A 26,937-nucleotide genomic window follows, 5' to 3' on the forward strand; every position below is an offset into this window, starting at 1 on the left:
TCTGTGATCATTTTGTGTCTCTTAGTGTTCATTTTGTGGTTGTTTTGTGTCCCTTTGTTGTCTTTTTGTCTCTTGCAGGTCGTTTTGTGGTTGTTTTGTGTCTCTTTGTGATCAGTTTTTGACTCTTTGTGATCATGTTGTCTTTATGTGGTCTTTTTATGTCTCTTTGTTGTCATTTTGTGTCTACTTGTGGTGTTTTTTTGTCCCTTTGTGGTCCTTTTATGTCTCTTTCAGGTCATTTTGTGTCCTTTTGTGGTCTTTAAATGTGTCTTTCAGGTCGATTTTTGCCCTTTGTGGTTGTTTTGTGTCTCTTTGTGATCACTTTGTCTCTGAATGGTCTTTTAATGTCTCTTTGTAGTAATTTTCTATCCATTTGAAGTTGTTTGTTGTCTCTTTGTGGTCTTTGTATGTCTCCTTATGGTCATTTTATGTCTCCTTATGGTCATTTTGTGTGTCTTTGTGGTCATTTTAATTCTCTTGCTGGTTGATACGTGTCTCTTTGACTGACATTTTGTAGGTGAAGGCCAGGTGGAGGTCTGACACTTTGCTCATTAGGCCCGTTCAGTAATCCTTCCATGAAGTAACCTTTTAGTGATGTCCACCAATGCAGACAGTTTTTTCTAAATTACACTTAATAGCAACATCTATTTATATAAAAACATCCCCATTAATCGGGGTAATTAAAAGAACAAAGGGCCTATTTCTTCAATAAAACATAGCTTCACTGAAAGCAAATGAAACCCAAACTATCTCCGTTACTAGAAACCAGTAGAGGTTTGTGTTCTGGGCGAACTGACCCAGTAAAACAACTTATTCCCTTTCTGAGGTAGGACAGAAACAGCAGAGCGGCTTTTACTTAAAACATTTATTTGATCCAATTCTTTGGAATTGAATGCCACAATGCCTCCATGGGGTTGATGTTGGGTCCTGCCGGGCACTCTGAAACAGAGAAAACACAGAGAAAAGCAAATGAAATAAATACAGTTATACAGTTTATTGTTAGTTAGAACACCGACTCTTTCAATGAAATAGAATAACCATGTGGAGGCTACAATGCTCAACAATGAATGTGTCACAGACTGTAATTTTGAGTTAGCAAACAACTAAATACCAGGAATGTTTTAATGATAATTTGATTCCCTTTTCTTTCTCACCAGAAAACAGGCATTTATCCAAAAAAGGCCACATATGTTTTCATAAGCAAAAACAAAAAAGACCCGGCAGTATGGCTGGCTTTAAAACTAATTAGAAAAATGTATCTTACCAATATCATTTGGACTACCACAACCACTACTGATACTAATTATATATTAATATATTAAGAAGGAGTGGAGTTTTCTTGAAATTTCTGATTACATTTATTTTTTAGCTAAATGTATTGTGTGTATCCTTGAAGGCTAACAATTACATTACATTACATTACATTAGAGTCATGTAGCAGAGGCTTTTCTCCAAAGCGACTTACAGTCAGTAGTATGTTACATATCATTCACCCATTCACACACTGATGACAGGCTACCATCAAGGTGCCACCATCAGACTCTAACTAACATTCATGCAATGAATCAACAATTGTTTTTCATGCATTTCTTTCTTCATAACACATTTGCAAAGCAGATATATATTTAAAATAATGTTTTTAAACGCTCTTTATTTGCTAGCAGTCTTCTTATTTCCCTTTTAAAAACCTCACATGGTACCTTTTACTTAAGATCGCTCAGTAGTATTACAGTGAAGAAGAAAAATGGCACCATATTCAACATATCAGATAATGTTGACGCCGTTATAACATAATGTAGTGGTCCAATCATACCCAGCGTCTCCACCACGTACACCTCCTTGATGTCGTTCCTGACGGCGTAGGTGTAGTAGAACCAGCAGTCGTTGGCGTCTCGCTCTTTGCAGTGGGTCAGCGGGAAGCTCTGGTCGGTCGGCTGGGGCATCTTGTCGCGATCCTTCACCTTGATCAGCTGGAAAGAGCTGCATTGTAGCTCACACGTGTCCTTCTTCTCGCCGGACTCGAACGCTCGGCACTGCACACAATCTCTGTGAAGACGTAGGCGATAAGAGGGGTGAGCTCACGGCTTAAAGAAACCTCACATTCTAACCAATGAGCAGTGACTAGTTACTAATCTAAGCAAACTACATGTCTGTGGATGAAAACTGAGGAATATTTCTGAAGTCATGATACCGAAAATGAAGCCTGTTGAATTATATGGATTTTTCATGATGTATTCAATTATATTTTTCTGAAAATGTATGTCCGAACATGCTGTTTCAAAGAATTCACACACAAAGGAATAAAAATGTGGTGGGCAAATACTGACTCCTTTACTTTACTTTACTTTTTATTTGACGGCGTTATAGTTATTAAATTTTACTATATTGAGTCTACACAGTGGGATCTGCCTAATCTAAAGACGAAAGAAGAAAGAAAACTGCCTTCATGCTGCTAAAAACAAAAACAACAAAGAAATTCCCAGACAATACTTCAAGGACAAGACCTTGGTGTCCTCAATAGAAGCTACAAGCTTTTCTTTTTTAAAGCAATGATTTTATGTAGTAAACATATAAAACAAGTTGCAAGTTGTATATCACTGCTAAGTCATCCATCTGTCAAATCTGTTCTCTTACTTTTAAGTAAAATATTAAATCACATTTCACATGCCTCACTCTGGAATTTAACCTTTAACCTTTCATGCTATTTCATAATATCTCTGATCAACAGGAATCCTATATTTTTAAGATTTCAGAATTTTCCATTACTAGCCGAGCGTGCACGCTTCAGACTCACCTGTGCTCAGTGCAGACGCCGGGGCAGGTGGGGCAGATCTCGCAGGTTGGACCCTGGAAATAGGGGTCGGTGCATCTGCAGATCCCACATTCACAATTACCGCGGCCGTTGCAGATCTGCCCGTTCCTGGCGAGGCAGGTGGCGGTCTCCAGGGAGCAGTCGCAGGCGCTGCCTGTGTAGTTGGCGTCGCAGATGCACATCCTGCACTCACAGCGGCCGTGTCCTGGTAAAGCACCGAAAAACGGTTACTACTAGAGTTTACAAGACAACAGGTGTCTCAGTCTTTCAAGTCACTCTACAGTCCTCACCTCCGCAGAGCTTGTTGTTGGAGCGGTCACAGTTGAAGTTGTCGCACTCGCAGAACTTGCCGCTGTAGATCTCTGTGGGATTCTCACGCCTCTTGCATTCGCAGGTGCCGCACACACAGTCGCCGGTGTTGCTGCAGATGTCCGTACCTCTGCCACTTCGGCAGTTGGCGTCCAGGTCCTCCGTCCCCACCTCGTCTGTGAAACACTCGCAAAGACGCCCGATACGTCCCTCGTTACACCTGACACAGGGGACATTATGATCAGAATAAAGTTCAACTATGTTTGGGGAACAAGTCCTTCAAGTAAAGAGCACTGGTGTGAAACCTAAGCAGTCATTTGGGTTCAGAAAGTAAAAGAAGCAGCTTTTCATTCCTGTAGTGGCCAATTGCACGAAAAATCCTAAGACAAACTTAAATCAAAGGGCCACTGACGCACCATGGGTTTGTGGTTTTACGCAGGCAAAGAGGTTAATGTCCAAACAGAATTACGTGTTGCTGATGATTTATTTGGTCAATAAATCATTGACCAATGATTTGGTCAATAAGGCAAACAAACAAAAGAACAAAGGTAATCCTGTCACTGACTCTCTGGCTCTGGTAAAAAACTATATTTGAGCCACTATATAAACTGGTCCTATACCTGCCTACTCCTATATGTAACCGCAGGTGCCCACAGTGTTACCCAATTCAAAATAAATTACAAAACCCCAAAACTAAGTATACTAAACAACAACAAAAATATTATTAAACTAAACCAATGACCTTCAATAGAAAAGCTATCTTAATAAATCAAACAATATTGCTTATGCATAAAATAACTAAAGACAAACATCAAATAAATAGCTCCTACATTCCCGCCCTAATTGTGCATTATCACAATTATATGATAAATAAGGGAGCTATTCTTGCAACATGAACAATAAATGAAACTATGAATGTAGGAATACTCTATGTGCCATGCATTAACCCTAAGTTAATCTTCTTCTTGATGAACCTACGACGAAAAAAAGAAGAGGGAGAGAAATAGAGGTAGAGAAAGATAGAGGAGAAAACATCAGTCCATGATGCTACACTGCTGCTTCCAATAGCAGACAGCGCTTCAGGCCTCTCCAGAATGCTGGTCCTTGTTTGAAGGTGCACCAGACCCTTTTCTATCTGGTCTAACATCCAAAATCCTTTTGGAGCTGTGGCGTCCGCAACAAGGACAATGTCTCCAGTAATGAGGCTTCTTCTTGGCCTTGTCCATTTTTGTCTCTCTTGCATCTCCAGATTGTCCTTTTTGAGGCAGAGAAACTCCGGTCCATTTATCCATCTCCAATCCTCAACGATTGACAGCAGCACTCTGCGGCTGCTGCTGATCCACTTTGAAAGATTGAATCCTCCTTTAGGACGAAGAGCATTCAAGTCCTTTATCATTTGCATTGCCTCTTCTGCTGAAGCGAAGGATTTTAGGCAGTCATCCACATAAAAATGATTTCTGACTGTATTTATCACTTCTGGAGGAAAATGTTGGGCATTATCATCTGCAGTTTTCCTCAAGGCATAATTTCCACAACTTGGTGAGGATACAGCTCTGAACAGATGTACTTTCATCCGATACTCCAGTGGAGACTGTGCAGTGTCACCATCAGGCCACCAGAGGAAGCAGAGAAAGTTGAAGTGCTCATCTGAGACATGAACTTTGTGAAACATGGCATTGGATGTCGGCCATTTCTGCAACGGGCTCTTGCCTAAATCTGACCAGGATTCCAAGAAGACTGTTAGTAAGATCAGGGCCCTGCAACAGCTGGCAGTTCAGTGATGTCCCTTTATACGTTGCTCCACAATCAAAAACAACTCTCAGTTTGCATTTTCTGGGATGATGGACTCCATGATGAGGGATATACCACACCTTTCCACCACTTTGTTCTAGTTGATCAGCAGGTACCATCTCAGCAGATCCTTGAGTTATCATGTCATTTAGAAATGCGGTGTATTCCTTCTTAAACGGGACATTCTTCCCAAATTTTCTTTCCAGGCTCCGGAGGCGTTGTTCTGCAACACAGCGATTGTTGGAAAAGACAGAATTTCCCTTTCTGAAATGTAAGTCAATACAGTAATTGTCTCCAGTTAATACTGTTGTGTTGCTCATAACATTCATGAACTTGATATCATCTCTGGACATTTCAATCTGCTCCTCTGATGATCTCTCATTAAAGTCATGGTTATACTGTTTAACCAGCAGTCCTTGTAGATGTTCCACAGAGATTCAGTTAGCGGTTACAGCAGGGCAGCCACTCTTACTCATACTGCTTCTGCCACAAAGTGGTCCATTAATGACCCAACCAACTCTGGTTCTGACTGCATATGGTCCATCATCCTGGCTGTTTATCAGCTCCCAAGGTTCCATCACTTTTGGAGCATCAGTTCCAATTAGTAGCTCAACACCTGCATCAATGTCGTGGAGCTTGACATCCTTGAGATAAGACCATTGATCAAGATCCTCCTGTCATGGGACATTGTGTGAAGAAACAGGCATGGTCTTTTGAGTTAAGACATCAGGTAACTCAATGAAATCTGCTCATACCAGACACTTCAAGACCTGACAGAATATGTGCATTTACAATCTTCTTTTGACCCATTGTCCTCAAAAGAATACTTGTTCGTTTACCCCTCATGTTCAATTTTCTTGCCAGGTTCTCTGTACAGAATGTGCCTGAACTCCCTGGATCCAAAAAGGCATATGTTTGCACAGTTTTGACCGCAACAATAGAAAAGATGGAATTATCTTCATAACCGGCCCCAATATGGCCACAGGTCTGAGACATTGCATTTGAAACACGTGGCGGGCTCACAGACTGTTGGGCTTGTTGTAAGATTGTTCCTTTATCCTGCCGCTCTATGTGAAGGACTCCTGGGTGCTTTTGGTTTTACGCAGGCAAAGAGGTTAATGTCCAAACAGAATTCCGTGTTGCTGATGTTTATTTGGTCAAAACAAACAAAAGCTCAAAGGTAATCCTGTCACTGACTCTGGCAAAAAACTATAGGCCCACCCCGGTGCATGCTGGTCCTATACCTGCCTACTCCTATATGTAACCGCAGGTGCCCACAGCGTTACCCAATTCAAAATAAATTACCAAAACTAAGTATACTAAACAACAACAAAAATATTATTAAACTAAACCAATGACCATCAATAGAAAAGCTATCTTAATAAATCAAACAATATTGCTTATGCATAAAATAACTAAAGACAAACATCAAATAAATAGCTCCTACAATTCCGTTTATCACATCACCTGGTATTCTCATAAGTAGTTCCTCTTTCTGCTTAAATAGATACATTTGTGGTTAAATCAGGGGTGGCTGTTTTTTGCCTGAATACTTACTTGCAGGATCCGCACTCAAAGGTCCCGTTGTGGCATTGCTGGCTGTTGGGCTCTCCTTCAGCGGCGCACTGACAGTCGCAGATGAAGTTCAGGACGACCTCCACCTCCTCGGTGAAGCCCAGGGGTTTGATCTTAATGACCTCAGGCTTGCCGTGCGATGGACACTTCTGGGTCCCAATGGAAATGTGGAAGAACACCTGGGAAGCCAGAGGAAGGTTGATAGGGTCATTACATCTATTAGGAGGAAACCTTGAGGCCCATTGTTCCATTTCAGGCTGCTGCACGGGATTTAGCACATGCACCACTTGTGTTGTGTTGGCAAAAAGAAATCACATCTACCTCGTCTCCGATGGAGATGTTGGAGCACTTCCTGCCGTTCTCCCCCGTTCCCTCCACACCGTTCTTACAGATGGACTTGTAGGTGATGGAGACTCCCTCTGGCAGCCTGTCGTTTTCCAGAATGACCTCAGATGACAAAGACTGGTTCTCAGCACACTTGAATTTCAGCTCAAAAGTCTGCGGCTCACCTGATGGAAGAAATTGATCGTTTTTAGTGGAATTCCAGAGATTGTGACAACAGCAAAAAACAGTACATAACATGTTTCTTGAATTAATATGAATCTGTTTACTAATCATTTTGAAGGAGCAGGCATGAAGTTGATTTTAAAAAGGCAGAAAAAGAAATCATACTTTTTGTCTATGTTGTATTTCTGGTCTTTTCTAAAAACACATTTCAAACAAACATAAAGACTTTAACTTTGCTCCAGAGCTGATTGAAAACACTGGTTTACCCCGATACCAAAGGCTGACAAAACACTTGGTTCCAACCTTCTCTGGTAACACATTCAAAGATTTGCCGACAGGAGTTGAATATTCACCAGATCGGAGTGTCAGGGTGAGTTTCTGGGGCTGGATCTGGGTGATCTCCTCAGCCTTCAGTTTCTCGGCCGTGTCCTTGTTGCGGTTGGTGACCGTCTTGTTCTTGTCGACTGTAAAGCTTCCGCGTGGGTTCTCAATTTTGGTCACGGCACAATTCCTCTTCTTCAGGGACTCCAGATCGTCACAGCGAGCAGACTTGGACTGAGTGAGGAATTTCTGCAAAGTAACATAAGAGGTTTTAGTATGATTCTTTCTTATTTGACTCAATTCCTTTACTATTGTTCTACAGAGTAGTTTCAATCTGTGACATAGCAGAAAAGAAGATGTTATTACAAAGAATCTTTCCTGAGAGCAAGTTTCATGAATCTCTTAAGTCTCCAGTACTAATCTGAATTTGTCTGTGCATTTACCTCTAAGCCAAGTACAGCTTATCTGCATATATATATATATATATATATATATATATATATATATATATATATATATATATATATGTATTTATTTGTATAAACAGTAAAGAAGACTAAATTAATTTGAGTAAACAAGGAAAAATTCCCTTTCTTACTTTTTGATCAAAAACATTGTTGTGATATTTTGAATCATCATATTTTTGGATGGTATTTGTTTGTTTAATAGCTCTAACTATGACTATAAAAATGTTGAAATGAATTGTCAACGGTGACATTTAAAATGTATCTTTTATATCTGTCAGAGATTGTTATTATTTAAAACACAAGATGATGACTCCCTGCTGTGTTTGTGGGCTGTTTTTGTGAAATTCAACCATTAAGCAACACAAACCACAAAACTCTGAACGTGTCACAGTTTAGGAAATCTTCTAGATACATTTTCATTCATATGATAAAAACACTTTGGTGTCAGCTTTTCCTGATTCAACTCACTTCATCAGCGCACCATCCACACGTCTCGGCGACCTGGATGCATTCCCCACACGACTGCGCGTTGGCCTTGATGCATATGCTCCCCTCTGAAAAGAGACAGCACAAGTTCCTTCAAGCCAAGATGACAAAACCAAATTTCCATTCGTTCACTAACTCAAAACATCTTCATCGGTTTTTTTGGGCTGAAGGACACAACCTCTTCCCAGTTCGGAAGACTGAGTCATGCTGAGAGAAGCTCCAGGCATCTAACCAAGTAATGACTTCACCTTGTAAAAAAAAAAAAAAAAAAAAAGAAGAACTCCCTGCAGCCTACTGGACCCACAGTTTATAAAATCATGAATGATGAAGAGTGAAGTGGATGAAAGTATTGCATTGTGCTTAAGAAACTAAGAAAGGGCAATATTGTGACTGTCAAGTGAAACCTCCTACGCTAAAATATTTAGCTCATACTTAACAGCTAAGATAAGCATTTTCTTGTTCTTACCTTGCTGTGCCCGGCTGCCACAGAGGACCGCTGACAGCGTCGCTATAAAAAGTAACCACAGATCCATCTGTAACAAGACAAATGCAAAAAGTCAGTGTTACAATGTTAAAAAAACAACATGAAAAAAATTGTAAATAGCTTTGTTACTGGTGTCATTGGAAACTAACAATCCATCTTTACCAATTTAAAAGTCTGGCAAAGTCAGGCTGTTAAAATCTGGCAATATATAATTTAGTTTGTTGTTTGGCCTTATAAGAGACAATCACTTGGGGGGAGAACATCCTTTTCCTAGTGATTCAAAAATCACAGAAAGCCTTCCTCTGCTCACACATTTAGTTGTGCTAAAAAAATAAACCGACAGAGGCGAGAAAAAGTAGGCGGAAATGAAACAGACATGTTTCAACAGTGTTTATACTGAGGTAGCTATTCCTTTTTATATCTCTGGGTGTAATAGACCTCGTAGATAATCAGTTATGAGAGAAACTGTGATTTGTGTTTGATTCACAACATTTTAGATTAATGTGATTAATTATTGTGATTTCTGTGAGTCTCTGGAGTAGCCAGACAGAAATAACTCTTGTTTTTCGTCACAATATTACCTAATTTAAATTTCCATATGCATGTCACGGATGTGGTGTGGACCCAAAAGCAGTACGACCAGGAGACAGATAAAGTTCTGGAGCTTTATTTAAAGCTGAGCACACAGCAGACAGACAGGCAGGGTCAGACTCGCATTGGGAAACAGGCAGGGGATCAGGCAGACGGAAACCAGAGGAAGCGGAGGCTAAACTCGTGGTCAGGGACAGAAGGCTGAGTCGTTGACCGGGGCACAGGCAAGGCAGGGAAGTCCAGACAGGCAGGGTCGGCAACGGGAAATCAGTCCACGGGAAATTGCTGGAAGGTTTGACATAAATGCAACGAACGATCTGGCAGCGAGTGTGTGACTGACTGGGGTTTAAATACTGCAGGGTGTAGATGCAGCAGAGTGAGCAGGTGAGAGGGATGGTGCTGATGAGGTGGGCGTGGCAGACAGGTGCACTGCATGAGGCTGATTAGGTGAGTGAGGGAGAGTGTGGTGAGAGAGAGAGGGCTGGGCTGAGAGCTGGAAGTGGAACTGGGAGTGGCCGGAGTGAACTGGGAGAGAGTGACAGGCAGGTGAACAGAGTGAGCCAATTAGGTGAGTGAGACAGAGTGACAGGGAGTATGGAAGACGAACTGTGACAATGCACTTAGTTGCCAGTTTATGGAGGTACACATGGATAAAATTGTTGCCGTCAATCACAAAGCCAATGTGGAGGATCCATTTAATAAAATGGTAGTGCATGTGTTCTGTGGGGAGGTCAAAACGCTTCCAAAAATGCTTTCAGTGGGGTTTGGCCATAACACAACAATCCTGCAATGAATCCCTATCAACACAAAAGTCATAACTCCTTCCTTTCCTCACCCACCTCATCAACACATCTCTCATCTCGGGATGCTTTCCCTCGGCTTTCAAGACTGCCAGAGTCACCCCCCTTCTGAAAAAACCATCACTTGACCCCTCTGATGTCAAGAACTTCAGACCGGTCTCTCTTCTACCCTTTCTGTCTCTAAACAACTGTCTTCCTACCTCCACCAGAACAACCTCTTGGACCCCCACCAGTCCGGGTTCAAGGTGGGTCACTCGTCAGAGACGTAAATAATGTAACTTGATGGGCTTGCTTTTCAAATTTAAAAAGCTGCCTTAGTTAGATGTTAAAGATAAACCCCAAAACTGTCTGTTAATCTATCATTAAGGGGCTTAAAAAAAAGTATAACCCACTGGACAAAAAACGACAACAATACCGAAGTAGTTTCACAAAGAGAAGTTTTTGGGACATAACTTGAAAGAAACATAAAGATGAACGATTTTAGTATGCTTTAAACCACCTTTGAGATGGTTTTGATGTTGGGTTAAAATATTTAATGATTACAATAATGCTGTTTAAAGTTATTCAGGAATGAAAATCACTATCTACTGCCCTCTTTGGTCATGAAAAGAGGCTCAATGGCCTACTTTCTGCACAAAGCCCAAATTAAGAATTGTTCAGTAGCCTTAAACATGGCACACTGGGTCAAATATGGAGGAAAAAATATAGTTTATATAACAACACTTACCTTGTGTGATGATATAAAGGCGTTTCCTTATGATTTAGAGTAACATCAGCCCGAAAAACGGTTTTATTTCTAACAGAAACGAGGTCCGCCTTGTTTGAACTGAATGTTGCGTCACTGCCCAACACAAAATGGTTAAGTAAAAAACACAATATATTGACATAGATTGGGTTTTTTTTATTGCCCCAGTTAAACAAACCTCTCCTTTCTCAGTTAGACCCCGCCTTCATAGGAAGAGCAGCGGGACGTGGAGGGCGGAGGAATAATAATTAATAATAATAATAATAATTAAGCCTTTATTAGTCCCACAATGGGGAAATTATTTCTCTGCATTTAACCCATCCCGGAGGAGCAGTGGGCTGCAATGAAGCGCCCGGGGAAACAGAAGTTGCTTAACTTAACTTAGGAATAACACTATTTGCCCTACTTTGTGTTCTAAATGATCAATAACACAAGAAATAAAAGCTTTTCTTACCTTAATTTATTCGTAAACTACAATTTTGTGGAGGATTGTGTGAACCTCGTTTTGTGGTCTTTATATGTGTCTTTCAGGTCGATTTTTGTCCTTTGTGTTTTATTTTTTTATGTCTCTTTGTGATCACTTTGTCTCTTTGTGGTCTCTATTTGAAGGGCGACTTTGGTTGCCCCGTCGCTCAGAGGTCCCTGCGGCCGATCCACCCGGTCACAGCTTTTTTCTGTCCTGGCCCCTCAGTGGAGGAATGAACTCCCCACTGACGTCAGGACAGCAGAGTCGCTGCCCATCTTTAGGCGCAGGCTGAAAACTCACCTCTTCAAGAAGTACTACCCTGAGCCTTCCTCGTAGCACTTATTATATTCGTATTAGTCTGTTGCAATTATTGTTTTCGTAGTAATTTGCCTCTGCACTATACTTTTGCTCTGGTTTATGCTTTAAGATGCTTGTTTAAGAAAGGAGATGCACTTATGACTTCTGGTGACTAGTAGTTCTCTTGAATACCTATGTTGAATACACTTCCTGTAAGTCGCTTTGGAGAAAAGCGTCTGCTAAATGTAATGTAATGTAATGTAATGTAATGTAATGGCTGAAGTTAGTTTGATAATCAACAGCTGGACATGCGCTTGGGGTTTTTCCCAAGTCAGGGTCATATTCAGAGTTTAACATGAGGGATCTGAAGCAGACATGTGTCACCACTGCCTCTTTGTTTACCCCTTCCTCTGTTCATTGACAGAGGAGCGGCGCCTTATTGACGCACAGTGCAAAGTCTGGGGAACGGGTCGTCCTGTTGATAAGACCACTTTCTGACACAATGTACCAATATCTCTATTAGGTGGGGGCGGCTGTGGTGTAGTGGAGAGCACTGTGGTCGGTGGTTCGATACCCGGCTTCGGCAGTCGATGTGTCCTTGGGCAAGACACTTAACCCCAAGTTGCTCCTGAAGGCCATCGGTGTGGACTGGATGATGAATGTTAGTTAGAGTCTGATGGTGGCACCTTGATGGTAGCCTGTCATCAGTGTGTGAATGGGTGAATGATATGTAACATACTACTGACTGTAAGTCGCTTTGGAGAAAAGCGTCTGCTAAATGACTGTAATGTAATGTAATGTAATGTAATGTAGGTATTTACGTCTGTTTAAGTTAATACAGCCACATAATTGGGGGAAAAAAGTCTCATTAACTGTTGGCTAATATGTGTATGTTGTTCCAAGAGAAAGTGTTAACTCAGCGGATCTGTGAATGTTTACTAATCCTTAACAAAGTCCACGTTTAGGCTGTGGATGACCACGGTTCAACAAATGGGGGTAATTCTGTTCCTCCATATGGTGGGAGTTTATTGTAGTATGTACTGCTGTCACCAACATTTTCGGCTTTGGTAGGAACACCAGTGCTGGGTTCTTTATTTCTTCGCTCTTCATGAATTAGAAATCACTTAAAACACTAAAATCTTTTTTTTTAAATGTGAAATAAATGCAACTTCCTACACATAAACCTTTGGCAGATGTTTACAGAAGGAGTTTCCTGCTGAATATGTTTTGCTAGTGATGGAGTAACATGCTCCTTTCGTACATGTTAAAGACATCTGCAGAGTTTTTTTTTATGACAAATTGACAAAAGCCTTGTCGGACAAATGGACTCAAGTGCTTTAACAGCATTCCTAAAGAAAACCAGGTGGTTTTGAAATATGATCTTCACTTTTCCAGGAGAATGATAGTTTTTTAATGGCAGTGGTCATGACTTCAACAAGACCAAAACCTACTTATTTTCTCATAAATAATGTAACTTGATGGGCTTGCTTTTCAAATTTAAAAAGCTGCCTTAGTTAGATGTTAAAGATAAACCCCAAAACTGTCTGTTAATCTATCATTAAGGGGCTTGAAAAAAAAGTATAACCCACTGGACAAAAAACGACAACAATACCGAAGTAGTTTCACAAAGAGAAGTTTTTGGGACATAACTTGAAAGAAACATAAAGATGAACGATTTTAGTATGCTTTAAACCACCTTTGAGATGGTTTTGATGTTGGGTTAAAATATCTAATGATTACAATAATGCTGTTTAAAGTTATTCAGGAATGAAAATCACTATCTACTGCCCTCTTTGGTCATGAAAAGAGGCTCAATGGCCTACTTTCTGCACAAAGCCCAAATTAAGATTTGTTCAGTAGCCTTAAACATGGCACACTGGGTCAAATATGGAGGAAAAAATATAGTTTATATAACAACACTTACCTTGTGTGATGATATAAAGGCGTTTCCTTATGATTTAGAGTAACATCAGCCCGAAAAACTGTTTTATTTCTAACAGAAACGAGGTCCGCCTTGTTTGAACTGAATGTTGCGTCACTGCCCAACACAAAATGGTTAAGTAAAAAACACAATATATTGACATAGATTGGGTTTTTTTATTGCCCCAGTTAAACAAACCTCTCCTTTCTCAGTTAGACCCCGCCTTCATAGGAAGAGCAGCGGGACGTGGAGGGCGGAGGAATAATAATTAATAATAATAATAATAATAATAATTAAGCCTTTATTAGTCCCACAATGGGGAAATTATTTCTCTGCATTTAACCCATCCCGGAGGAGCAGTGGGCTGCAATGAAGCGCCCGGGGAAACAGAAGTTGCTTAACTTAACTTAGGAATAACACTGTTTGCCCTACTTTGTGTTCTAAATGATCAATAACACAAGAAATAAAAGCTTTTCTTACCTTAATTTATTCGTAAACTACAATTTTGTGGAGGATTGTGTGAACCTCGTTTTGTGGTCTTTATATGTGTCTTTCAGGTCGATTTTTGTCCTTTGTGTTTTATTTTTTTATGTCTCTTTGTGATCACTTTGTCTCTTTGTGGTCTTTTAATGTCTCTTTGTAGTCGTTTTTTGTCTATTTGAAGTTGTTTTGTGTCTCTTTGTGGTCTTTGTATGTCTAGTTGTGGCCATTTTATGTCTCCTTATGGTAACTTTGTGTGTCTTTGTAGTTGTTTTATGTTTCTTTGTGGTCATTTTAATTCTCTTGCTGGTTGATACGTGTCTCTTTGACTGACATTTTGTAGGTGAAGGCCAGGTGGAGGTCTGACACTTTGCTCATTAGGCCCGTTCAGTAATCCTTCCATGAAGTAACCTTTTAGTGATGTCCACCAATGCAGACAGTTTTTTTAAATTACACTTAATAGCAACATCTATTTATATAAAAACATCCCCATTAATCGGGGTAATTAAAAGAACAAAGGGCCTATTTCTTCAATAAAACATAGCTTCACTGAAAGCAAATGAAACCCAAACTATCTCCGTTACTAGAAACCAGTAGAGGTTTGTGTTCTGGGCGAACTGACCCAGTAAAACAACTTATTCCCTTTCTGAGGTAGGACAGAAACAGCAGAGCGGCTTTTACTTAAAACATTTATTTGATCCAATTCTTTGGAATGTAATAGTCAATGATCAGAGTCCGAGACAACAGAGACGGATGAGTCAGGGTGCTGACCAGAAAGTCAAAGTACAAACAATACTTTTAGTCACTTAAGGCCTCACTGCTTTTCCATTTGTTTTTTTTTACTTCCTTATTTCCTTTCTCGTTTTTTTTCTGGATCTGAGACAGCAAAAAAAAATTACAGAAGCAGTTAGAAAAAAAACATTTCTTCTTGTCATACAAAGAAAACAAATAATAAAACGTACATCAGTGACAGTACAAAAACAAGGTGATATTATACCAAGTAAATAAAATTGTTACGTTTCAAAGAGACGCATATAAGCTTTTTCCAGATTGAAAAAAACATCTCCGTAAATTGTACTTTACAGAGTTATAACATTGTCATCTGAAACTGTATTAAAAAGAAGCAACAATAACACTGTCCTCTCCTTTTCCATCTCTCTCTCTTTTCATAAATCAACATCATAAACACAGATTCTTTTTTTCTTTTTAAATATATCAGTGCAACATTTGTTTTCACATCTAGTGCTGCAGCATCCTTTCTTGTTTGAAGGGGAAGGAGCTTTATTGAAACACATTCTGTCAGACTGAAATGACATTATGATACCCATAATCTTGCCTTTTGCTGTAAACATATTTGATATATTTGAACCTGTGTGGCTCTAGAGAGCTTATAATAGACATCTCAACAGTCAGAGCACCTTCATTTGATTGGAAATGTCACTGCGACCAGACAATGATTGAATTTAAAACGGATTTAGGTGATTTCCTTTGCAACAGTGTCTCTAAAGAATTGATGAACAGCCTTCACTTCACATATTGAGCTCAAACGATGCCAAATAATGCTAAGTTAAAAAATGAGCAGATTGAATTTAACACCACGTTGGAAACAACCTTGTTCTGCCAGCGGCCACATGTCAAACTATCACGCCTGCGTAATGGCTTTTTAATCTTTGTGAGTAAAGTATCTGTCGGCATAAAGTCCTGTTTATTATCTCAGAGTGAACAATAAACATCTGTTGGAGGTTGACGAGGGTTATTGACTGGTGATTTTTCTGGCTTTCAAGACTCAAACAGTGCTATGAACAAGTGACGAGGATCACAACACATTTAGCTACCAAAAGCTAAAAAACACAACAAAGCAGTTTTATTAGGACAATATTTGTTTTCAGATTTTAACCATGTTTTTAAAAATGAACCAGTTTGATCTCATTTTCAATCCCTGCTGTACGAATGCTCTGATCGCTGTAGATTACAGTTACATGAGGAACGTTTGCAATGTGGACTAAGGAATAAAATCCCAAATAAGCTGCAGCAGAATCACTCAGAACAAACAGTGATTTCACTGCTAATAACCTTTTTTTAAATTCAATTTTCAGTATTTTTCTCAAGTGAAAAAATAAAAATAATGAGCCCTATTGTTAGTTGAAGAGGCATTTCTGTTGGGTCTCTGCTCTGATTAGCTTGTAAACTCATCTTTTTAATGAAAATGTTACTTAACTGTGTTTGTTATTTTAACCCTGTCTCCTTCAAAATTTCGTTGCACTGCACTCTCAATTATGTTACGAGGGAAACGTATCTTCTACCGTCATTAACTGTCATAGTTTGAAACAGTTTGAATCATGTTGCAACACGCGGTTAACGTTGAAAATTGAAAAACAAAACAAAACAAAAATGCTACAATGTATTTTGACAAAACTAGGTTTAGTAAAAAACCTAACCAAACAAAACCAAAACAAAAGTACTTGGTTCAAACGGGACACCACCAGCAGTCAAAATACGTTTCCCTTGTAATTCACAGTGCAGTTTTTTTGTATTGGAACGTACATTTTTAGGATTCTTAATTTAGCCCCTTTAACTGGAGAGAAATGGACGTGTGAGGCAAGAATTGGACGGTGTGATAAGGTTTAGTCAGCCACCTGTTTGGGGTTGTTTAACATCATTTAGATCCTTCAAAGATTCCTCCTCTGATAGTCGACACCGGGGGGAAAAAACACAGCATTGTCATGGCAAACATTAATTCTTAGTCTTTCAGTCCTGACTGAAGCGTCCACATCCTGTCAGCTCCATTAAAGATGTTGATGGACGTCTCTCTGATGGCTGGACACACTTCAGGTAAAATGTCCAACAGTCACTTTGTGTGCCGGCGAGAAACATTAGCAGTGAAAAGTATTTCAATCCCGATGATCCATCCTTGACGTTCTGTCATCGTCTTGGCGGTACTGAGGTTGTCCGTTTTACCCTGTACAAGAACAGCACTTCCCATGAGGCATTTCTGAGGCGTCTCTCCATAATCTCAAAGCCGTTTCCATCGTTGTAAACTGTTCCCAGAGCACAAACAGAAACTAAACAACAATAAAAACAAAATGGCCACCAGATCAAAAGAAACACAAAGAAACACAAAGAAACATGTTTGTGTTTCCGTGTGATAAAAACGAATACTTTCTGTACATTTTAGAGTTCAGGGCGAGTTTGATTCCAACATAGAAAGGATACTGCGGCACTGGTGTCTTTTTTTCTATATAGAAAAAGGCGCTCAAATATATTAAAACCTATGTACAATATGTCGGATGTGTCATGTGCCATGAACATGAGGCATTCAGGGCTCCTGCACATTTTTTTTCCATTCTGAAACTCCAGAAACCTAAACCTGCTTTACTTGGATTTTTAAAACATTTCTAACGTGTGTCAGAACCTCAGATCTACACCGACACATGTGGTACTTGACAGCACGCTACTACGACACAAACATGTGTAGTCGTATCATCACAATCTGCTGAAAGTTCTTGTGTAGGAACCCTGGACGGACGGACGGACGGACGGAACACCAGCTGATGAGAGAACAACCAGCAGAAAAACAAGGCAACAAAAAAGCTGGAGGAAAATAAAAATAAAAGGCACTGTTGGAACTAGACACAGGTCAACGGGGTCACGATGATGCCCCGCCTTCACCCACACACACACACACACATACATGAGTGTGATGCACACATACGACCCCTACAGCTCCACTGAATGCAGATGTATATGAAAGTGACACATGTACAAACACACTTTCACACTCACACGGTCAGTTAGAGAGCCAGAAATCAGAACAGCAAAGTCCACATATACTCTGAAAAAAACCATAAAAACATAATAAAAATAGAAATAAACAAAGCAAAAATAATCTTTCCATTAAAGTACACAAACTTTCATCTGAATTGGTCTCAACACCAGCATGTGATCACATGAAATCAACAAAACACGCCAAAAAAACAACAAATAGAATCCTTAGTTTTCTTCTTTTTTGTTTTTTTTTCTCTCTCCGCTGTACAGGTTCTTTATACACAGTGCCCCCTACAGGTCAGTCCCTTCCACTGCAGCTCCTGAGAAAAAACTAAATGACATTGGCTCACTTTCAGCCCACCCTGCCGTCCCGTCGGTGGTTGTTCCTCCCACTTGATTGGCTGCTTCACGAGTCCACGCGGAGCAATTAACAGCTCCGTCCCTCTCTTACCCCCCCACACCCCACCCGCCTCACGCCTCTGAGTAGTTAGTCTGTCCGTTCATCTTGTCCTTCTTTAGCTTCACGCCGTCCACCAGCTCAAAGTTATAGTTCTCCAGGGCTGATAAGTTCCTGTCCGTCATGCTGCCCTGCGAGCAGGCGCAGTACAGCACGACGCCACAGATGGCGCCCAGGAAGACGCCCAACGCCGACATGGCGATGATGGTGATGAGGATGGGGTCCAGGGTCTTCAGCATGTTGCCCGGGCCTCCCAGCTCGCTGGTCTCCTGAGAGAAGGAGTCCATCGCTGCAAAATAGAGACAGAGACAGTTATGCTCCATTCAAATGGGGGGGCGGCTGTGGCGTAGTGGAGAGCAAGGTAGTTCTCCAATCAGAGGGTCGGTGGTTCGATACCCGGCTTCGGCAGTCGATGTGTCCTTGGGCAAGACACTTAACCCCAAGTTGCTCCTGAAGGCCATCGGTGTGGACTGGATGATGAATGTTAGTTAGAGTCTGATGGTGGCACCTTGATGGTAGCCTGTCATCAGTGTGTGAATGGGTGAATGATATGTAACATACTACTGACTGTAAGTCGCTTTGGAGAAAAGCGTCTGCTAAATGACTCTAATGCAATGTAATGTAATGTAATAAAGCACAAAAGACAACATTTTCCAGAAATGACCAAACATTCTTTCCTTTCACTACATCCATGTTTATTTATTTGTTTTTTCGTCTGGGTTTGATTGCCTAGAATTAGAACTTGTGAATGCCGTGGTTTCTCTTTAGCTGCAGACTCTTACATCGTTTGTGGTCGTACCACCAAAGAACAGGCTTCAACTCAGACGACACAACTGCGTAAATGTAACATTTACAGAGGAAAACAAATGCTGTCTGTGATAATGGACTGTCTATTTCTCTGTCATTTAAATGAAGTAGGGAAACATAAGGTGGGCTTTGGAAAACTGGTCATGAGTCATGTTAAAGGGACAGTTCCACAAAATTCTCTTAAATACATATTTTTCCTCTTACATTCAGTGCTGTTTATCAGTCTAGACTTTTTTGGTGTTTTTTGGAAACATGTTAAGAGTATTTGCAACATAAATGAAGGCAATGACACAATAATGACAAAACTTAAGTCTGAAGTGTAAACTTACGCATGATGAAGATCTCAGTTGGCGGAGACGTAGGACCTTCTGGATCTGGAGGAAGACAACAGCGTCCATTAGATTAATGGGAAACCAAATTGTGACACCAAAACATCTTTTGGACCAGCACATCACTGCACAGTCCACTATTCTATCATAATACACACCCTTGCAGTCCTCAGCGTTGACTCCATCTATGATCTGGATGTTGTCCACGGCTATGTGACCTGCACTGCGTCTGTCCGCTAAGCCTTCCACCACCACCTACACATCACGACACACATGGACTCATTGAAACAGGAGACACTCTGATAGCTATGATGCTACATGCTCAATTATTTCAAACCAAACAAACAGTGTTATCTAAATGTGCAATATGAAATGAAAAAAACTGGCATCAGCGTTTTCCATCCTTTAGGACGTGACCCAACAAGGGGTTGCAAAATAAATACAAGGGGTAATAACATAAATACAATGTAACAAAATAAAACATAAGATGATAAGAAAAAAACAAATGAGATGTGTTTTTATATATATATCCCTCCCTCCTTTTTCATTTATATATATATATATATATATATATATATACATACATGTATTTCTTTTTTTACAGATAAAGTAGTATAAACATAAAACATAAGATAAGATAAGAAAATAAAAATGAGAAAAAAACAAATGAGATGTGTTTTAAAAAACTGAAAAAAAATAAACAAAAAATCCATGTTTAAAAAAGAAACTTAGAGAGAGATCCCTCCCTCCTTTTTCCTGTCATGTCTCTACTATCTACTCTAATAAATGCATTAAATGCTTCAACAAATATTTAAAAAAATTGGAAGAAGATACTTTTTTTAAGGGGTTGAAAGCCAAATAGTTTGGGAACCTCTGTTTAAATAATCAATCTAAACTGTTTTGCTTATTTACCTGAAAATATCGCATTCAGGCTTTTTGTCTCAAATGCAATATGGAAAGATAAAACAAAATCAGTGAGGATTTGTTTCAATGCATCCATTCTCTATACAAAGTAATCCTCTTCTCCCAGCATGCATTGTGCCAGAGGCAAGGGAACACCCAAAAAGCCAAAGGTCTATCACAGTGCACATTTTAGTTTCCTGTGTAGCGGTTCCAACTCAGTGCTTTTTATTTTATTTTGTGTCACAATTTTTCTGGTTTTGCTGCATTTTTCTTTGAAGGCTTTGCAGATGTTGTATTGAAACAAAAACTGTCCAAAGAGAGAAGGAAGGATCTTTATCTAAAACAATAAACTTTGAAGTCTTGAATAGAAAAGCTAAAAGTAATCACCTTTAAGCATATTTCACAGTCGTTATTCTACCCCAATAAAAGGACAAATGAATGATTACCTGATATGAGACGCTGGAGTGAGGCAGTGGGACTCGACCCTCCCTCCACCTGCTGCCCTGGTGGCCGCTGACCATCCACAGGATCTGGCCCCCCTCCACCTCCTTCCTCTGCTTGATGTGGAGCGCCCCTGCGTGTTCCCCAAACATGTGGTACCAGAAGGACATGCAGAGGTCGGCGTCGGTCGACGTGATGGGCAGGCTGGCCAGGCTGGCCACCTTCTCCTCCTCACCCTCGTCCTCACCCGTTTTGCTCGGTGGGTCCGTGTCCCCCAGTTGCATGTAGATGAAGTTCCCCGGTCCACCTGCAGGGGGCAGCAAAAGACAAGGTTTTGTGATGCGTTCAAGGGCCCCTTACTGCAGATTTGTTGATTCTATAGCACCATGATTTCAAATTAAGACCTCAAAGAAAGAAAAACACAGTCAGAAATACTGTTTTCTATACATTTTGATTGAAAACAGGGGTTTATTTGATTGATATCAAGCATTGAAAGCTTTCAAAAAACCCTCAAGGGTTCATTATGCATCCACTTTATTGCTTTCACTTTAATGTAAATACCTGTTGCAAGTGTTTCTCTGTCCTTTCATAAACGTAATGTCATTGGAATTGTTCCGTATCGAACTTCACAATTCAAGGATGTTACAACGCCGAAAAACAAAGGACTCAATATCAGCACGCGTCAGGAGACGATGTGACTCGACAACACAAAGGGCTCATTTGTTTCACTTGTGATCTGGTTAAGTCAAGAAATCAAGGTGAAGTCATTCATTTTTTCGAGCCGCTGCAGTCTCTGCAAAAAAAACAAACATCCATCACTGGAGGTTTGAATGGAGGGAAGGTCAGAGAGCTGAGGCGTACGGATAAATCTGAGCGATGTGTTCTTTAAAAAAAAGTCTGAAGATTTTCAAGGCCAGCAGTTCATTTTAGAAAATGTTTAAAGGATCAAAGCATCTGTGGGTTGTATTCAGTGCTGACTACACAGCATATTCATAGACAGTTATGAATAGTCTCTCGGGTGTTAAAGGTGCAGTTTCGGCCTTTTTTTAGTATTGTGGTCGACATTTTATTCCTGATTTTAAGACAGTTTTTCTGTTTGATTCAGATTTTCTTGTTGCCTGTTTGTAACTCCTGCTATGACTGCATATCTCAACCAAGACACTAAAAAAGGAGTTTAAATCTTGTAGTTAATGTAATTCTAGTTTAATAGAGAAAAAGTTATTGTTTGTTTGGCCTTTAAGTGCCGAGACAAAGTCAGTTCAATTTATTCATCCATAAGAAACATTGAAATTATAGTGCTCCCATTCTACTCAATAAATGCTGAATATCAAAACACAACATTTTGACTTTATTGTTAAAAAGAACCATCCAAATCCAAATCCAAATGTCCCTCATTTAAATCTCTTTAATCCTGTACAACATGTTCATTTCAAAACATTTCTGGCCCTATTTTCCTTCTTTTTTTGCACTGGCAACTACCCCTCTCTGAATGAATGTCACCTGAATATCTTTAGTGTTTATGCCTGGAGAAGTTCCCATCAATATGGACCCACTAATGTATTTATCTGCCTCTGTCTTTGGTCTGTCCCTGAGCAACACAACACAACTTTGTGATGTTTTTCACAAACTCTTTGTCATCTAGAGCAGGAATAAGGTTACGTGTCCAACGGGAGTTTCTAACTACATCTTTTCCTCATTTGCTGTGAATCCCCAGCATCACAGCGTGTTATTTAAAGCTTACGGTGGTTAAAGCTCTTTCAGACTGGCTCTCAACAGCGACATAGTAACATGTAGAGCTTTCCCAAAACATCTGTCGAGGTGGTAGTGGTTCAACACAAAGGTGAGCTCTCATCTCCTACCTGTGTGGTCCAGGGTCGGCCCTCGGTGGACGGCAGGAGCCCCGTTGGTCTGGATGAGCCACTCGGCCCCCGTCCCGGTCTCCCTGGTCCAGCCGCAGAACGACGAGAAGTCAAAGTTGCAGGCGAACCACACGTACGCTGCAAGGGAAGAAGGGAAAAGAGCAGACGGAGGTGAGTTTGTAGATAGACTGAAAGTTTCACAGTCAGAAGGAGAAGGAGCAAAGTTGTAGAGCTTCTAGCAACAGATGCAAACAAATCTTGAGTGTTTGGTAAATACCCCATGTCTTCAAAATGTGTTTCTGTTGTTTGGTCTTTATAATAGCAGAAAAAGGGGAAAAATAACCTCCAAAAGATGTCAAAGTCAAAGTATTTCAGTTGTTTTTTTGTTGAAAACTCATAATTCATCTTATAATGACATGATATGAGAAAAGCTTCACAATTTAGAAGCTAGAACCTGCATATATTTGCCCCTATTATGTGTTTTTTTCTATTAAGTGACTAATCGCTTAAGCACAAGTTCACTATGTTTCTTTTTTCCAGGCGCTTTTTTTCATCCCGTAGCAAGAAGCTTCACCATAAGTATGTGGAGTGACTTCATGCTGTCTACCAGAAGATCCTACTCTCCTGGAAGCAGCCAGTGCAGCCACAAGAACATGATCCCTCACTGGCTTCCCATTTTCCATATTCTATCCGGGCTGTGGCATCGGGCAGAGTTTCAAAGGGTTCTTAAAAAAAAAAAAACAACCATAGAGAAATGAGTATCCTTGAAATTAAATCAAGCACCAAGTCAAGACCTCGCTGTGCTTTAACGGAAGTTCTTGACTGATTGTCTTGCTGCGATTGAAACCCTCTTTTTGAACTCAAAAAGGAGCTACGTTTGACAATTTGTGTTTGTCACTTCGACAATCAAGGTTAGTGATTGTTCGGCTGTGTGAGTATGCAGGATTTGAACTTCTCTGTAAAAGTATTGCAACCAATTCTCTGTTTTCCAACCCCTGTACAAAATACTCCTGAACCCCTATCTGATGGTGTAAAACCAGGCTACAAACTACAATCATGTGTGGTGTTCTCCCACTAAAATTGGCTCCAGTTTAGCCTAAGGAAGAAAGTCTTGTTACATCAATATCAGAAAGCTGTTTCTGCTTTATTGTACACGCGCGATAAACCGATAGCTTGTGGAAAAACATATAACTGGAAACAAAAAGAGGCCTTGTGCAGATGGACCCGGGGTGAGAGAGACGGAGTGAGACATTTGTAACTGTATACGATGGATAAAAACAGGGCTGATAGAAAACAGCGGCAACGCGTACAGATGTTTAGGATCAGAACATCAAGAGAGAGGAATGGAGGGATCTTCCACCAACATGCAGATGTGGCCTCTCGGGGGAAAGAAATCAATAAAAAACTACATCCACGTCACTCCTTTCTACCTGAACCAGCAGTCGTGTTGCTTGTGAGAGGCTAATAGGATGCAGAGATGACCGATGTAGTTCTCTCACCCGCCTGCAACCTGCAGCTGTCTTCACGCGACGCTTCAAACACGGCTAATTGAGACCCAAGAGGCCTTTATTCTCTCTCTCTCTCTCTCTCTCTCTCTCTCCTCTGCGCTCTTTTACCTTCACTCTCCTTTTCTCTTCCTGCCCTTTCTGTCTCGTTTCTATTCATTCCTCTTGCAGGCTCTCTCTCTCTTTGTCTCCCCGTCGCTGCTACTATCTTTTTTACCTTTCAGCCGGTTCATCACTCTCCTCCTCCAGTTGGCAGTTTCCTCCAAAATGAACTGAACTTGGCGTATTCAAGAGGGATTATAAACTGATGACGAGCGCTGACTTTGAATGTGGAGAGAGTTCAGCCTCATCAACATTCATGTCCATCAATGCACCGACACCAGCAAATGGTCAAAAATGTGATTGCCATTTTCATTGGTGGCTTTTTGGAAAGATGCATCAAATATTTTCAAACCATATCTCCCAGTTTACGGTGTCAGTTTGAAGGTCATGAGTTCAGACCTCAAATGAACCTGAGCCGGTTTCAACCTGTTGTTCTTTGATCACTATTACTGGAGGACAAATCTGAAGGATTATTAAAGGAATTAAGATAAATACAACATAAATTATGTTTAAACTCTCTTGCTTTCTTCTTGTTTTCATGAGGTTATTATTGTGCTCTATTCTCATTTTACATACTTATTTATTCATTACTTATATTACCTTTCTCTATTTATCTGTGCTCATCTCTCTCCTTGTACTGCTGCAACACTTACATTTACCCTCCCATAAAGATTATAATCTTTTCTAGTCTTATCTGATCTCTTTACCTCTTTAGGCCCTAAAAATCCTTAAAAGGAAGCATGAGAAAGAAAGAAAGCCTCAAAAACATGAGGCCATGACTTGGGAAAAGGAATTGCAGGATAACATTGCTTCGTTTTGCTGTTCTTGACAAAATAAATTCTTATTTGACTAATACTCGTTTTTTGAGTTTCTAATACCACAGCATCTCTTTAAATCTTGCGTTTACCAGAGATTTGCACATAAGTGTCTTGGAAATAAGTCATCTAACATGAAAAAGGCATCAAAAAAGACTAATCGACGAAACAAATCTTAGTCAACTAAAACCAAAACAAGTCTCATGTGAATTCTGCCATCACATTTCACACCATGGCTATGTAGAACATGGGTAACAGGTAACTAAAATAACCATTATGTCACAAATAACATCGGCCATTTGACAAAGTTTCATTTCTTTAACTGCAGGAACTAGACATCTGTGTTTTGTGTCTTTCTCTTCATATTTGCTTTTTCTAAAATCACCTTTTCCCTCTCAGTAAAAGGTCTTTATTTCTGTGTATTTTAGAGCGAATCTATCAGCATTTCTTCCTGCAGTCCGGTCGTTGGCGCCGAGCAGCACTGGGCAAAAAAAAAAAGTCTCATTTGTGAACTGGGGCGATGAAAAAGCCATTTGCTCCCATGAAAGCCGATTTCATTGTTCTCTGTGACTGCGGCCGGGTTCTCTTGGTGACACTGAATGATGGGACCATCGGCTGAATTAATGCACCCAGAACCGGCACATGGGTTTTGTAAAAGTGCCTTTTTAATGATTCACCTCGACTTTAATGTTACTTTAGGATTTGGAGAAGAGAAGATGGGATGAAAGTAGAAGAGGAAATGAAACATGAGAAGAGAGCGGTAAACATGGGAGCAGATTGTGGCGGACGTCCTCACCTGGTATGAAGTCCATGATGGGGTCGGCCGCTGTGGTGCCTCCTGCTGTAAACAGATGGGAGAGTCAGGTTGGGGTCAAAGGTCAGGTGGTTTGGTCCCACCCACACAGATGCCAACACACATACTCTCACTAGAAGAAAGCCATAGCAAGCTTTCATGTCGGGTTTGCACTGCACTTCATACAAATATTCAAAGAAATCCAAAGGATGCAGTTTAAATCTTTGGAGATTCATGTTTTCAGAGTGAAATCTTACAGTTTAGAAAATGGGATTTGATTTCATGTGGCAGTAAAAGGAAGATAAAGCAGAATTTTGAACGTGAACGGGCCGTTTGATTTTGATGTTGCAAAAATACACATTTCAGTCAGAATGTTTACAGCAAGAAGGAAGATAAGGGGGAATCTTTCATGGTTTTAGTCCAACGAGTTTAATTTCTGTCAAAGTCAAGAAGATTTACGATCACATGAAAGAGATGAGTGCTGCAGGAGGAAAAATACTTTTTTGAATCATTTCTTAAAACAGACTCTGCTTATAGCACTGTGGAATTATAGTTACAGGCACTCATGCCTATTCATAATGCTTCATAATAAAGATCAGAGTGAATAACTATTATTTTTGATTGTAATATATCCTAATATTTCTTTAGAACGCATTATCATCATCATTATATATAATGAATTATAATGTGATTTAAATTGCTTCAAGTGAAGGGAAATAATATAATTTAATCTTTTCAAAAACACACAAAAAGTATAAAAATGATTTGTTCATAACAATGACCACTTAAGTGTAGATAATTATCACAAAATAATACATCATAAAAGTGATTATAAAGTGTTTTAAAAAGATTATAATCTTTTAAAATTATGGGAATTATAATACACTATGAATGTTGCAAAGAAAAGTAAGTGAGTGACCAGAAATTCTGAGATATTATGATACTTTTGAGTCACTATAAAATGCTTTATATTGATTTATGATTATTGTAATAAAGCATTATGAATATTGATATATATGAATACCTGTAACTATAAGTATACTATAAGAAGATTATAAAGCCTTATAGATTTGGGCGTCATAGAAAGTGTTACCAAATCTTGTTCTTTT

General features: G+C 39.9%; 2 protein-coding genes across 2 annotated transcripts in view; both read right to left on the reverse strand.

The window, feature by feature from the left end:
• Positions 1–847: 847 nt before the first annotated feature.
• LOC129113758 (integrin beta-1-like) lies at positions 848–11,011 on the reverse strand. The gene is made up of 10 exons (XM_054626228.1): positions 10,871–11,011; positions 8,735–8,801; positions 8,251–8,336; positions 7,348–7,564; positions 6,809–6,996; positions 6,470–6,666; positions 3,103–3,341; positions 2,795–3,017; positions 1,814–2,046; positions 848–939 (listed from the first exon to the last, which is right to left on the reverse strand). The coding sequence occupies exons 2-10, from the start codon at positions 8,799–8,801 to the stop codon at positions 866–868; spliced, it is 1,524 nt and encodes a 507-aa protein (XP_054482203.1). The 5' UTR covers positions 10,871–11,011; the 3' UTR covers positions 848–865.
• A 3,546-nt stretch (positions 11,012–14,557) lies between these two features.
• Positions 14,558–26,937, reverse strand: part of LOC129088943 (neuropilin-1a-like) — a 74,653-nt gene continuing 62,273 nt past the window's right edge. Inside the window, exons 13-18 of the mRNA XM_054596224.1 lie at positions 25,832–25,876; positions 22,614–22,751; positions 20,760–21,061; positions 19,569–19,665; positions 19,411–19,455; positions 14,558–18,563 (exon numbers count right to left, since the gene is read on the reverse strand). Of these exons, the coding sequence (XP_054452199.1) occupies positions 18,289–18,563; positions 19,411–19,455; positions 19,569–19,665; positions 20,760–21,061; positions 22,614–22,751; positions 25,832–25,876 (902 nt within the window). The 3' untranslated portion in view covers positions 14,558–18,288. The remainder of the gene's footprint in view (positions 18,564–19,410; positions 19,456–19,568; positions 19,666–20,759; positions 21,062–22,613; positions 22,752–25,831; positions 25,877–26,937) is intronic.

This window comes from Anoplopoma fimbria, chromosome 3 (assembly GCF_027596085.1).
Source record: "Anoplopoma fimbria isolate UVic2021 breed Golden Eagle Sablefish chromosome 3, Afim_UVic_2022, whole genome shotgun sequence".
Lineage (NCBI taxonomy): Eukaryota > Metazoa > Chordata > Actinopteri > Perciformes > Anoplopomatidae > Anoplopoma > Anoplopoma fimbria.

Coding starts and splice junctions, on each gene's coding strand:
- LOC129113758 (XM_054626228.1), bottom strand. CDS start 8,801: ATGGATCTGTGGTTACTTTTTATAGCGACGCTGTCAGCGGTCCTCTGT. Junction 7,565..8,250: donor GTGGATGGTGCGCTGATGAA/GTGAGTTGAATC, acceptor GTTACTTTGCAG/AAATTCCTCACTCAGTCCAA. Junction 3,018..3,102: donor CAACAACAAGCTCTGCGGAG/GTGAGGACTGTA, acceptor GTGCTTTACCAG/GACACGGCCGCTGTGAGTGC.